General features: G+C 43.2%; 1 protein-coding gene across 2 annotated transcripts in view; it reads right to left on the bottom strand.

Moving 5' to 3' along the window:
* PLAGL1 (PLAG1 like zinc finger 1) overlaps positions 1-15082 on the bottom strand; it is a 46570-nt gene that overhangs the window by 15279 nt on the left and 16209 nt on the right. For both annotated transcript variants that reach the window (XM_074580525.1, XM_074580526.1), the window contains exon 2: positions 11311-11353. In XM_074580525.1, the coding sequence (XP_074436626.1) occupies positions 11311-11329 (19 nt within the window). In that variant the 5' untranslated portion in view covers positions 11330-11353. The remainder of the gene's footprint in view (positions 1-11310; positions 11354-15082) is intronic.

The raw sequence follows: 15082 nt of genomic DNA, 5'->3' as shown, positions 1-15082 counted from the left end.
TGACAGCTCTCCTTTGTTGTGGACTACTGCCTGGCAGCCTCCATGGCCAGCTTGCCTCGTCCTCCAGATGGCTCTGGGGCCGGCCATGCTGCACGGGGACAAGCTCCAGCAGCCAGCAGTAGCCAAGCTGGTGCAGCAGCCTGGGGACAAGCTGGACTTGAGCACAGTTATCAAACTCGGCTTTCCGAAACAGCAGCACCGTCCAAGCAGCGTGCCACCCCCACAGGCACAAGCCCGGCCTCGGGGAGAGCTCATTAGCGTGGGCAAGGAGCCACGGGCTGCGGTTACACAAAGTCCGGCTGCAGAGATAACGGGAGCTATACATAGCCATACTAGGAACTGCAATCACTGTCGTGATAGCTCAAACATACCACCAGCTCCTTAACCAATCAGCAACAGAACACCACTTTTTAAAAACCAGTTTGCTAAAAACTAGATGCCTATCAGGCTGTGCTTCCTGCTTTCTCCAACCTCTACTTTCAAGCGAGGCTTTACAGTATCTGAACACTTCAGTGGCCCACAAGATGCCTGCGGGTGTGATTTATGTGCCCTGTGAAGGCAGAGGTAAATCATTCCTTTTAAAATGTCCACTTTGAGCAAAGACACCCGCGAGAAACGACTGTCGGGCTGAGCAGTGCTCGACATTGGCTGTGCTGTTTTGCAGCATTAGAATTAGCTCCCGTGCGCAAAGGGAACAAAGATCAGTGTACATAGCAGTCCAAATCTGAGCCTAATTACAATCATAAGATTTGCATAGCAAACAACAGTAATTTATCCCTGCTCCGTTAGCCGTGTTCAGCTTTCACGTAGCGGAACGCTGCATACGTACCTTGTGGGCATTTTCTGTCGTAAAATACATGGCACGAGCAGTATGCCAGTCCTGGTTCTTCTCACACACAAAGGTACATGAGAATTCCCTGCCCTGTGGTTTGCTCTGCAGCACTCCTTGCTGGAAAAGATTGAAAACCTGGTTCTACAATATAATTTATTTGGCAAAAATTCAAAGTACTCAATTAGCAAACTGTTAATCCCAAGTTATTTTCCCATTATTGTGGGCCACTGCCACACATTTCCTCTGTAAAAAGCGTTTATGAAAGGAGCCTTGCATGTCCTAAGTTTGATGAGCAAAGTGCATTTACAAAGGAGCTGAAGCTCTTAACTGATTAATAATTCATCCTATTTATATTATAGTAAAATAGAACTTGTTATAATTACCAGAATTCAGAATAACTTTATTCAAATCCCATTAACCTCTGATACTTCGTCATGCTACATTTTCTACTGATTTTCACTTTTTAACTGTAATAACTGATCCCTAGTCCAACACAAAAATAGGTGAACATTTCTTCAGTGTCTCCTTTTCACACCTCTTCTATCTCATACAACAAAACCTGGTATTAGCAGAGAGCTACAACTGCTCAGCTCTGCATGGAAAAACATTAAAAATAAATAAATCAGGAAATCACACACTGGGCTGACTTTGCAATCTGAGCAAAGACTGAAAACCTGCACGTTCATGCACCACACAGCCTATTATTTGTGAAGCAGGTATTGCATTTTCCATAACCCCACACACCCAAAATAACACCCCCCCAAAAAAGAAGGGGGGGAGATTTACTCCTAAGTATGTGAGAGGGAAACTTGCAGTACATTTCAAGCAGTGAGTTCCCATGTGTCTGACACAAGGAGACCCCGAAGCCTCATCGTCTCTATCTGGTGGCACCAGCACAGATGCTATGGGACATGCTGCTGGGGGCACACTGGCTCCCTTGCCAAGGCCTATGTGCTGCCCACTGCCATCCCCGGGCTTGCAGGCAAGTGGACCAACAGCCCCTGAGATGCTGGTGGAGGGGGAAGAGGAGTCCTGGTCCTGCGCAGGGATAAGAAGCACCCTACAAGTGAATGCCTATGCCTTTTTTGGGGCCTCCTCTCCCCAGGGAGGAGAACAGTAGGTGGTTTGCAAACGTCCCAGCAATCATTCTTAACATTAAATACATTTATAGGAACATGACCTCACGCTACTAAAATGTAAAACTTAAGAACCAAGTTACTATATTTGTAGACAGAAACAGAGAAATAAAACAGCAAACATGCCTTACTGCCAGCCCATACGTTCAGTCAGACCAGCATGTCGAGCTAGTTCTCTAAAACTGGGACCCAACGCTGCAGGTGAGACCAACCCTTAGACATCCTGACCCAGATGCTGATCTGCAGTGACACTTTCCCTCACCTCTCCTCCATCCTCTCTGTGCCCCCGCCTTCGTTCCCAAGAGGAAAGAAGATTTGGAGGGAGGGTACATCCTCAGGTCTCCAGCAGTGGGAGATCATCTGTCAAGGCACTGGCTCCTGCCTTACAGCGGTATGATCCTGTCTAGCACAGCTGTTTCACAGAGGGATGCCTCTAGAAGGGAGGCTCAGCACTTATCTGATAGTAAAGAAATCTTCTAACGCAAAGTGCACATGCATTTTCCTAGCAGACACAAGTTTAAGTATGTAAACTGTTCAGAACTCCAAAACTATTTGTTATACAAACGTATAAATGATAACGACGACTATGATTCATTACTAGTTCCTAATAGGGAGCAATCACGATGACAGTCAAGCACATCTGGGAACAGTAAGTTTTTTGCCTGGTGACCTTGAAGTACTATGACAGGCATAGTCAGAAGGAATTTAACCAGCCTCCCATAAAGAGTCATCCTCTCACCAACCCCAACGAGGCTTTCTACCACGGTCCTTCATCTAGCAAAACCTTAGGAGCAAAACTGGTAGAGAAGCCTCAAGGAGCACAGACGGGCCGTGAAATTTGACAATGTGACTGTACACAGCAGCTTCAGCAGGTTCCCATGGAGCCTGTGCAGCACAAGGATACCTGTGATCTCCTATATCTTACAAACTTCACAGCCTGGAAGAAAAAAAACCCCACAACTTACCTTCACTGCTTGCACATCTGAAAGGCCAGTAATTTATAGGACTTTCCTGAAAACTTAAATTAAAACCAAAAAAACAACACCAAACAGTAGGAAAAGTATGTAGGTGTGTTTATCAAGTTTAGCTTCACTCTGCAGTCTGAGCAACCTGTTTATCAAAGTTCCTGGTAGGTTCATTCCTCTAAAAATGACTTGAGATCAAAGCATTGACTGATTGATTGAAAACCAGTTAAAAAATAATCTTTTTCTGATTATTCTTGGGGCTAAAATGTACGTGACACATTTCTGGTACACTGCATGGGGTTTGGTTGCTATCAGAACCCAAATACATAAGGAGCACAGTTCAAGTGAAGTCACTTCCCATAGTTTACATGTAATAGCTTCTAATCAGCGCAAACAAAGAGACTTCTCTCATTGCTGAAAGCTGAATACATTTCAAACAATCAAATTGAAAAATGCAGTTGGATTTTTCAGAGGGTTTTTTTTTTCCTTCTCTCCCTCCCTCTCCCTCCACTGGCTTGGCGCGAAGTCATATAAAATTAGATCCAGAAACAGGGAAGGAGGTTTAACAGCAAATTCACGGAAACAACTGCTATTTTTCACAAGAGACAGCCTCAGTCAGCATAGCCTGTTCCTACAAAATGCCCAGCAAAAGCTTCTGAGAGCCAAGCCTTCCTGTTGCACTCTGCTCATGTGCCCCCAGCAGCAGCTGATCCTGGTACAAGGCTGTGGCTCCTGGCTGTGACACCTTCTTGCTTGAGGTCTTCATTAGCACTGTCCAAACTGCACTGCTCCAATACTGCAGACATTCCCCCTGACCACAGAAATACAGACAACCATCAAGAGAGTCATACTCAAACTTCTCATAAGCACCCTTTGGCTCCTAGGCCACATTTTGGATACTCCTGGCCTACACGTCCCATAGCAAAAGTAGCTTTAACTGGTCTCAAGCACTTTTCTTTTGGGGAGATTTTTGGCCGGCTGGTTGATTTATTTTAGTGTTAGACCTTTTAGCGGATAATGTTAATGCTACTGTTGCAATTTAACACAGACAGCAGAATCTTCTGTCTTTGTTCTAGCAAAAAAACCCCAAGCACATATGTCTTCCTAAATGTATGCATGTATAAATACACGTGCACGCAGCCACACAAACCGTATCAAGTGCATTAATACAGTTGATAATTTTATTCATGGCAGGTCAACATCACAGTTTCAATTCTGATAAACGAACTGCAGCAATTCTAATGACTAACACTTAGTATTAATTAGTTGAAATATTTCCAACCCTTGCAACATTCCCTTAAAAGGGAACCTTAGATTGGGTCTCTCTCCTTCACTGAAGTTGGTTGTTGCTGGCCACCAAGTCCAGATGTCATGTGGAGGAGACTGGTGGAGGGCTCGGTGACAAAAGCCACCTCTCCTTAGGAAACCAGCCCAAATTGATTCTTGCTCTTCCACTTGTGACACAACTTCCAGTATGGACTTGTGGGAACCTTCCAAGCAAAGACTCTAGCAGCTGAGATATACTTCTAGTTGCTCACTGGTAGAAAGAACCAGGCAGGTAGACACGCTTTGGAGAAGTAAATATGAGTTCACTGTAGGATGTAATGAGGAAGCCTGGCACGACCGAGCAAAGAGATGATGGCTGGCAGAACTCAAGGTCTTTAGAGGCAGTTACAACTACATGATGCAAGCTACAGACACTGGGAATAAAAGTGCAGTGTAAAAACCATGGGACCCACTTCTGCAGACAGAAGTCCGTACACTGGGCTCTACTGATGTGTGAGTATGAAAGAAGGAAGTCCATGCGGAGAAGTGAATACATGGACGCTTAGGACTGGTAGGGACTGAGATCTTGGAGAGCCAATCCTGAAAAAACACTTCTGATCTGTATTACATTCAGTGGAAACCAAGTCTGAATAAAACTGGAAAACCAGTTAACTTCTTCAGTGAACCATCCAAAGCCCCTACAGGTATTCCAATTCACCCCAGGGAACAAAAAAAAGTTGGGTTTTTTTCTTTTATTTTTTTGACTAATGAATGCTAAAGCATATATTTAAAATACTGAAATGTAGGAGTCTTTTAAAAAGCATTGGTTTTTGTAGACAGAGGATCATTAACAGCTTAGCAGAACAGCTTTAGCTCTTACTGTGCATCACCCTCATAACAGAGGACACAGCCAACAACTTCTGTTTCCCACACGAAAAGGATGCTTGATTCCCAGCTTCTCTGGAAACAAAATGGGTAGGAGACGTCATCCCTAGCCCTTATGATCCTATTGAATTATTGTCCTCTTTTAAGGCATGAAGTGATTTCTTTAAAAAAAACCCAACACATATACATTGGGAAGCTATGCTGCTGAACAAAAACATATTTCTGTGAATAAAAAATACACATGCAAGTGTCATATTTGTGCTTCCTGTGTTAGTTGTTCTCTTTTTCCCTGAGATCTAACATATATTTATTTTTTTCTACTCTAAAGACTTTCAATGGGAAACATAAGATAATTATCTAATATCTTGACTGATACTGTACTAAAGAAAGTATGTCCACCTGAGCTTCTTTAACAGACCGATTAAGAAAGGAAAGTAAAATTGGCAGCAACAGATTAGGTAGTAATACACTACATTTTGCTTACAATAACTATTCTCCTCAGGCATAAGGACAGCCTTGAGTCTAGTTCTCTAAAATACAGAATTACAAAGTATGTGACTATGGAGTACTACTGGAGAATTACATCTGAGAGTTGCAAAAATTTGTGGGGTTAGAAAAAATTGCATATTTTTTTCTGCAGATGAAGCACTCTAAACTCAGATTAGAATGTATCTCCACAAAGTCCTATTCATTCTCCTGTTGACAGTCATCTCAGTTTGAGAGTAAACAAAATCCAAACACTTTTTCTACATTTTTTTCTGATTATTTTGTAGTTTCTGTCAGCTATTTCAAAAAGTCACAAAAAATGAAAATAACAGTAGTCTGTATTACTAAAATATGAGAAGCAACTTTGCAAGCAAAATTGCACAGAATTTGTTCCCATTTTCATACTTTCCTATCTCGAAGAATAAGATCAACAGACAGTAAAGGCACCACCTTGGAGAAAATGCATCATTTCTCAGATATGTATTTGTATAACCCTGGTCATTTAACATGCACATTTACTAAGAGGTGTGTATGATCACATATGCCGCTTTGGTTTCGGTATCTCTTACTCTATTGGTTGGAAATCAATTATTTTATACTCCTTCCACTTCAACATAGCCCATAGGTCACAACGGTACTCATATTTTATAAAGATCCTTGATGCTAGAAGAGGCAAAGGGACAAATGTCTTGCCAAAACATCCCCATCTACTTCCCCCCACACACTTCTGTCTAAACACAGTCCAGTAAGTTAAACATAACACACTCTGCCTTGCCTTATTGCCCAAGTAACAGAGAACAAATGCCACCTTCTGTGCCATGCATGAATCATCTACTTTCTTCTCCATTATACTAACTAAAAAAGCTCTGATCAACTGAGCTTTCCACAACCCTAATTCTTTCCTATTTACACAATTACAACTACCCAGAATCCCTCACCGGTCAACATTTTCATAACACACCTAGACTATTAAAATGACCTACAAATATACCTCCCTTCCAATTTAAATGTTAACTTTAAATTAGCTTTAGCTTTACATTTTAGTGTCTTCCAATGTCTATCCCGTGTAAATACACTTAAGTGAGGTCAAAAAACCACTCTTGCCACATTTGGATAACAATAATGACAACAGAGCTCAAAACCATCAGTACCTGCCTGCTTGAGCTCAGTGTTTTTACCTCTTTGTCAAAATCACAAACGCATTTGCTTTTTTTTGCTTTTCCCTCTGAAAATCTTGGAGATTTAGAGGGCAGACGCCACAAGCAACAATGCTGACACTCTGCAGTTAAGCAATGTATTTTCATTTTCAGGATCGCAAAGTGTTCTAAAGAAGGCATGTTTGCATACGGAGCCCAAATGCTTCCAAGAAAAACAGATACGTTATCTGCTGCAGAGAAGAGCAAAATGAGACAAAACTAGTATGATTACCAGCTCAAAGTCACTGAAAGCAAAAATGCCAGACTGAGGAACACAAACTACACTGATAAAATGTGAAACTTCCCAAGCACTTCCCCCGAAATAAGGGGATTACTCAACAGCTTTTAAACAACTGCACACACGCACAGACACTTTGAAGCAGGTTCACAACACAAAACCGGCAATTCCTACTTGCACAACAGCGATTATTCCGTTTGCATGCACAGACACTTTGAAGCAGGTCCGCAACACAATCCCAGCAATTCCTACTTGCAAGACAGGGATTACTCCTTTTGGAGCATGTCCTTACACTTAAACTGTCAAAGGAAGAAATTACATTACTTAACCTTTTTTCCTGCAGTCGTAAATTGGACACACCTGAAAGTTGTAACTACGTGAGCTTTTTCTTCAGTCACCACAGAAACTAATATAAGAACTCTGGCAATTTGTTCTCCTGTTTTCAGTGGAAAATTTACATATGAATTACACACCAAATTCCTTCGGTCTGATAAACTGTTCTGGACTCGCATGAAGAAAATACTGCTTCTTCATTATCATCCTCTTCATGCTATTCTTTGCTGTCTTTACAAAAAAAACTGTACATGTAAAACCAGCAAGCGTAGTGCTAAGTCCACCTCTTGTCTTGAGTCCACACAGAGCAACAGGGGTTTGGAAATATATCCTTACATTTCACGGGCTTTTAGATTCCCAGATTTTCTGCCAGACAGGCCCACTTGTTAGTCACTGCCTTGTGCCTAAGTATTAACGCAGCTATTTGTACCAGTCAAGAAATCATCTGATGCAATTCGGCTGATTCTCAAAGACATAAAGAACTGCATACAATAGCCTACGTAAATGACTGATGTTCAGGACTTGACTGCAAGGCCCAAATACCAAATTATTTCCTATTAATTTTAATATTCATTAATCACCATTAGATAAAGAACAAATGAACGTACACAGAGGCTAGAAACAGCACAAGAGCCACTTAGGTGTTTCCCATGACAGAACACAATTCAAACATTGTTTTTGCACTTGAGAACACAAGAGCAAACATTTCATAATCACACTACGTATGGGAAATCAAAACAATCCTTACCTTATTTAACACGGCCTTTTTAGTAAAAAGTCAGGCTATGCTAGTACAAGGTGGCAGGAACCGTGCCATCCTCCTTCGGCAGACTTTTCCAAATGCCCCTGTGTTCAACTAAGTCTAACTCTGCTCTGTTTTGTTTCCCCAAGAGGACCCATTCAGCACCATGTGCTCCTTTTCAGCTGTCAATAAACAGAAGCGGTGAATTCCCCAGCGCTTCACAAAGCTAGTTAGGCATAGCCATTCATTTCTTCAGGAAAACAGGGCATTGATTTCAGCAAATTCCCAGGGAGCAGCTACAACAAAGAGATCAAAGACCCACCTCCTTTCCTGCGCGGCTTTGGCCGGCCGGGCCAAGAGGAGCAGCGACAGGTTTTCCGAAGAGCGGGCTCGAGCCCCACCGACCACCGCGTGCTCCATTCACCCCCGTCGCCTTCCTACGTTCCTGGGACAGCCCCCGGCGCTAACCGTGACAAACCCCTACATTCAGGCAGCATAATATACTGCACGCTAGTTCAACCAAGGATAAAAAGAAAAACAAGCTCCAAGGGGAAGTCCGTTGCTTCCCCGACCGGCCGAGCCTCAGTAGCTGCCAGACATTTTATAAACTTCTCTTTTTTTTTTTTTTCCTTAGCTTCTCCATCTAAAACACTTGCTACCTCAAATTCATCGCGCCAAAACTTGACTGGGATGTTGGCTTTTTCGGTTATTTCCACAGGCTTGAAGACTTAGCTGCTGGAGTTTGAGGTCTACCCGCAGCAGCCCTTGTACTGTGCAGCCCTGACATTTTCTTTGTGCAATTTGCCACAGACTGCAGTGTTTTTTGGTTGTTTTTTTTTTCCCCAGGAATACAAGGGGTTTGGTCTTGTTTGGTTAGATTTTTTTTCTTTTTATTTATACATCTAGTCTTCATTAATGTGACTTGGAACAAGATTTTAATTGTAGAATTTGACCTTGTATTGAACCAAGCACTAGTGAAAGATGATGCTGTGGTCAGGCTTAGGGACCGGGTGGTTAGGCTACCCGTCTACTACTAAATAGTAAGAGCCAGAGACCGTTCCCTGGTGCTGAGACCAGCTGGCATCAGCTCCACGTGTCTAAACGGTCCTCACTTCCTTCCCTTTTCTCCCCCAAACAGTTTGGTTACATGCAAATTCCTTAGCTGGAACAGAGCCTGGTAGATGTTATCCCCAAAACACACTTTGGTGTTGCCTGTTAGCATAGGCCAGTATTAAGCTCATGGGCTGGCTCTGGACTATTTATTTATATAAAAACAGACATAAAGATCTAAAGTCACTTCACATCTGTACAGATATGCCATATTATTCTTCATTCTCCTGTGCACTGACATTTTTCCAAGGCTGTCGCAAACGCCACATGCACATGTACTCCCACCAGCTGGAACCTTGAAAGCCCCCGGAGCACTGGTACTGCCTCAACACTATTCACACGTCTCCGAGCGAGAAGACAAATGTCTGCCTCTCTAGCATGACCAAGTATCACAGGACCTGCCACAGCACAAGTGGTACAATACTGAGAAGATGAGGGACAGGTGGTAGGGATGACTGATCATTGCACAGAAGATAGCTGAGGACACAAGGAAATACAGAAATGCAGAATTACCTCAGTGGCAAGAGACCTGTGGAAATCAGCTAGCTCAGCCTCCTGTTGAAAGCAGGGCCTTAGATTAGCGTTATGCAGGGCCCTGTCAAGCCATGCCTCGAATATTTCCAGTGTGGGAAATTCCACCACTTCCCTGGGCAGCCTATTCCAATGTTTAATTGACCCCACAGTGAAAATACCCCTTATATCCACAGGCATCTCCCCTGAAGCAACTTGTGGCCATCACCTGTTGCCCTGTTACGGCGCATCCTTGTGAAGACAAGTGCCTTCACCTTCTTCTCCATAACCACCATTTTTCTATTTGAAGACCACGACTAGATTCCCCTGAGCCCTCTCTTCTCCAGGATGAACACACTCATCTCCTTCAACCTCTCCTCAGGCGACAACTCCTCTAACCAACTGATCATCAGGGAAAGCCTGAGAGAGGTGCTGAGCTGAAGAGAGAAAAACTAAACTGCAAGGGCATAAATTAGCTGAAACACTCAAACTAGCTTAAACATCTGAGTAGAGTTGAGAAGTCTTAAGCGATTCCAACCAGGACCACTGTGCAGTCACCCTGCCCTCTCTCCTTTCTTTAACATTTCACTCCTGACATCAGTTATGCCTTTTGTATACAATACAGTCAGGCGTATTACATTCCTCATTTTAGAATTCTCACTGTATCAAAATGGCACTTAAGCATGCCCCCAGATTGCCACTTAGCAGGTGAAGCTCAAAAATGCACTTTCACAAATAACTTGATCTTGAAGTACAGATATCACCTCCACAGAAAGCCGCTATCTGCCAGTCTGCCACTGATGTTTTTATATTTATTAACAGATTACAGTTATTGACCCCCAAAAAAATTTGTTTTCTTTGCTCCTGTGAGGAAGTATTGGAAACCGATAAAATGGGTTTTTGAAATTCCCCTCTCTTATACTGCACAGTGCGCAGTTGGGCAGCCCTCAGAGGCAATGATAAAAAATGGCAGCTGAGGCACTGGAGGGACTCCAAAAGAAAGCATGTAGACCAGATCAATAGGCATAGAAAACGTGCTGAATGCTGCAGATAGCTCGGGCTGGAGCGAGAGGATCAGAGTATCAGGGAGACTTGATCGGTAGTTTTTTGTAGCAGTTACAACAGCGAAGTATAGGAATATGCCGCTTGTATATTCCTTGGTGTTGAAAAAGAAAGATGGATAATAGTGATGAGGAGTGAGATTTGGATGTGACTTGGATAATGATGCCTTGGAAACACAGGAGTTAAACTCACAAAGTGATTAAAAAACCGCAAGCACATTGCTCAGTAGTCATCTGGGATGGTACTTGTGCCAAAGATAGATAAAACATTTCAGATAGAATTGTAATTTTTTAAGTCTCAATGAACCAGTCTGTTCTTATACATGGGCCAGATTTTTACAATTTTACTCATATTAAGTCATGCCTTACTCCAAGAATAATCCCGTTGATTATAATGGTAATATTGTTCCACAGATGTCTCAGAAGAAACGCAAATGTAAAAGCAGACTTTATGCTTAAGATAAAAGACATCAATCTGGAGCACATCTGGAAATCTGATAAAAACATATGGTACAAAAAAATCACTGTGGGATGACGGAAATGTACTTACATAGCAGGTCTGTGGACATGTTTACAGATCAGGCAAAGGAAACCTACATAAAATAAATGAAAAAAGAATGATCAGTTTTCTGAACTAGTACTATTCACATTTAAACCTCATGCTAGTCATCATATGCACAGTTTTTTAGTTCTTTAGGAAATGAGGAGAATGTATCTAGGAAAATCTAGCAAGGAAGAATTTCAATTTGTAGAGGAAAAGAGGAAATCCATCTGGTTTTTATTCCTTAATAAATGATTCCACTTCATTTCACAAACAATGTGGACTGACAATATTAATGTAATACATTTTAATTAAGAGTAATTCACTGTATCACACGTCTTCATTAACATTTATTATTAAAACAGAATTTTAAGCCGCCTTGTATTTTACCCCATTGCATGCCATTCTTTGTTTAAGCCTGCTATTTCTGGTATTCATCTTAAGAGTCCTCACCCTTGCAAAGTCAAAGGGAATATTAAGTAGATACAGGACAAGACATTTTATTTGCTCTCTTGAAAGACTTCTGGAGACTTCTAGCTTTCTGCTGAACTCTGTTCATCTTGTTCCCTGCTGATGAGAATTTGCCAAGGAAGAAGCTGCGATTCTGACAGGTTGTCCACAAGCAGGATGAGGAAGCTGAGATCCAGCTATCTGCTGAAACCTATGAGCACGCTGTAGCGCCATTTCCAAGTTTGAGAAGACTAAGGTAACACTTCTAGTGATCCACTGTAAGCACCTAAGTTGCTGTCTTAGCTTGAGGACGTGTCGTTTGTCCCTGCATACAAAAGCAGCCGTGCCGAGCATTACTCCCAGCATTTACTCAAAAACTATGTACATACAGATCATCACTACTGGGCAACGTAACGAGTATGCTGATTACCTTAGCAAGTTAACAATTGATAAACTTCCATATGCTTATTTAAGTGCTTACAGACCCAATCCCAAGACACAAAGCAAGTAAATCAGACTTGGTATCTTACCATGTGTCTCATCACAACACAATCAAGCCCCCAAGGATTTAAATTGTCAACCCTAGCATAACAGACAGTATGTAAAAAAAAACTATTTTATACATGCTCTGCACTCTGGAAGAGTTCTGATGTTGAAATATAAAGAGCTGCCTGGTCTTTCCTTCCCACATGCTTAAACATGTCTTTCAAACCTATGCTGCCTTCACCAAATAGAAGACGAGTACAAGCTTTGCATTTTAGAGTGATTTGCAGTGGTGGGTGGTGAGGCGTAGTTGACAGGTATGTAGTCTTTATTGCAGAAAATTCATATTTTCAAATAAAAACCAAACAGAGTCCTCCCACCTTTGGGATGCACACACTCCCTAACACCAGCGGGATAAAACTGACAGGGAGCAGCTCATCAGAGGCCTTCAGCGGGGAAAACGCTGCAAGGAAAGACGCTTCAATTACCCACACACAGGCATCCCGTGCCTTTTGAGGTGCCCTAGGACATTTGTAGCACCCACATGAAGCTGATAGCTACGATATTGGTTAGACAGGAAAAAGAGTCCCTCCTGGACCAGGAGCTAGAAACCAGGCAGGGCTACCCAGGGCAACCCAGACAGCACTAAATGCTTACGTTTCAGCACATGAATCAAGTCCTACAGTATTGCAGTTTGTCTGTTTTTATAAGAAGCTAGGCAGAGAATAGGCAGGCTGCTGGTACATCACTTCTGTCTGAGAGCCAGGAGACTGCAGATGAGGCACGAAACACAAATGCCAGCACATCAACTTCTCTTCTGGAATCTCTGTCCTCTGCCAAAACAGCTGTCTCCGGTGAACATACAGTTTATAAACCAGCTTTTGTCTCTGCCTGGGACGTGTAGATGTGAGAGAGAAGCAGTAAAGGGTCCCACACACTATAAAAGGTCATCAGCAAATCCTCTTTTTCCAGGTAAAAACAGCCATGCTGAGAGCAGGCCTTCTAAGCAGCAAGTGTCCTAGTCTGATTTCCATCAGCCAGAAAACACTTTCTTCCTGCAAAAAAACTACTCTGCAGTTTGACTCCATTCTCGCTGAGATCGAGGCACTTGTCTGTGGTGTTAATTTCTAAGAATTTAGGCTTTGCAGAGGGAACAGTGGACTTTAATAGCATCCATATGTGACTGTACACATGCCAACCTTTGTCAGCCCCAGCAACAGCAGGCTATGTGTTGTCACTGTCAAAGCAGTGCCATCAACTAATACAGATTTAATCCCCCCACTGACTTACTCGGCAAAATGATTTAATTTTGCTGGCATTTAATCTGCAGGGCAATTACCTGGTAAATCACCACAACACGACAAGCTCTCCTCTTTCATACGGTGTAAGTCAGTAGGATACCTTCATCCTCCCACATCTGGTCTGCAGCAGTCTCCTGTCATGAGAAAGTCCAGCCCCAGTCCATCCTCTCCCCGTCCCCCACATGTCTGCCACCCAGACAGGTTCCAGTGACACTGTGGTCCATGGACAACCCAATTAAGGTTTGTAGTGTCACTTTGGAGGAGGGGGCATGGAGAAGAAGGAACACATACACTAGCTAGGACAGAAGACCATATCTCTTGACACAGAGACTGTGACAGGTCAGAATGACATTAGACGGACTCAGATGAAATGGTCCATGGTCCATGAAACGGTTGCATGGTCCACAGCAACACAAACACATAAGAAATACCTCTGCTGCAATTAAAAGGCTAACCTGCTACTGGGGTGGGGGCAGCTACCAGAAGCATGAGGAGGTTCTCCATTCACTTATTACTCAGAAGTAGCTACAAAAAACACTGCAGAAAAGTGCTATTGCACAGGTTGACTCTTCCCTCCCATCCCTTTTGCCCATCCTAACAGGGCTGCCTTCTCCTGCAGTCTGGAGCCAGGAAGGAATCAGTCCAAGACGCCGCCATCTACCTGCTGCCCCTCATGGCATTAAAGGCACTTACTAGTACAGGCAGGTCACCTGGTACAGAGCTCTACTCCTAACAGTCCTCCTAGGATATGCTCAAAGGTACAAGACTCTGCTGCAGAAGATTTGCCCCAGAGAACAAAGGCACTACAAAGAGGATAACGATAAACCACCAAAGTGTTTTTCTCCACAGACCATCAAATCCTGGGAAACTTTCTCATTTTTCCCCGGTATGGTCCTCTGATGAAGCAGCATTAACAGCAGCAACCCCATAGTGCCCAAGTCCAGCCCTTGGGGAAGACACAGAAACTACAGAGCAAGAGGGAACACCTCCGTGAGGGCATCCCAGTCACTGCAACACAAGCCACTTGCAGAACAACAGAGCAGCAGGTGCACCAACACAAGGAACTGCTCCTCTTTTAGAAGTCAGTTGGGACATTATCTCTGACAGGGTAAGGATAAGCACAGCAAAGTGTATTTGCAGAAGCAAGGGAGTATTTGCAGAGCTACAAGTTCCTTCATAAATTATGCCAGCTCTTCTCCAGTTACCCTCAACACGGACCCAGGAACTCCCTGTCCCCCTAGCTCCATAGAACCACCACCATAAATCCCTCTCCTGCTTCAAGGTCAGCCCTTTGGTGCACGAGGGCACCTCTTGCACAGTGTATTGCCCCCAGCCAAGGGGGCTCCGACACACACGGAGTCATAGCAGCCACTTATTCTGTGCACACCAGGCACAGTGCCTGGTGGTTTCTGGCCACATCAGTCACTTGTCCACCTAAACTCAGGTGGTTGGCCAGCGGCCATGCTGGTCTCAGTTTAACAGTCCCATCGGCCAATTTTCTGTGTTTTCGCTCCTTGTAAACCACACTGACGTACCACATTGACCTT

Source organism: Larus michahellis, chromosome 3 (assembly GCF_964199755.1).
Source record: "Larus michahellis chromosome 3, bLarMic1.1, whole genome shotgun sequence".
NCBI classification, from domain to species: domain Eukaryota; kingdom Metazoa; phylum Chordata; class Aves; order Charadriiformes; family Laridae; genus Larus; species Larus michahellis.
Note: the sequence above shows the minus strand (reverse complement) of the source record. Positions and strands in the feature narration are given on the sequence as shown.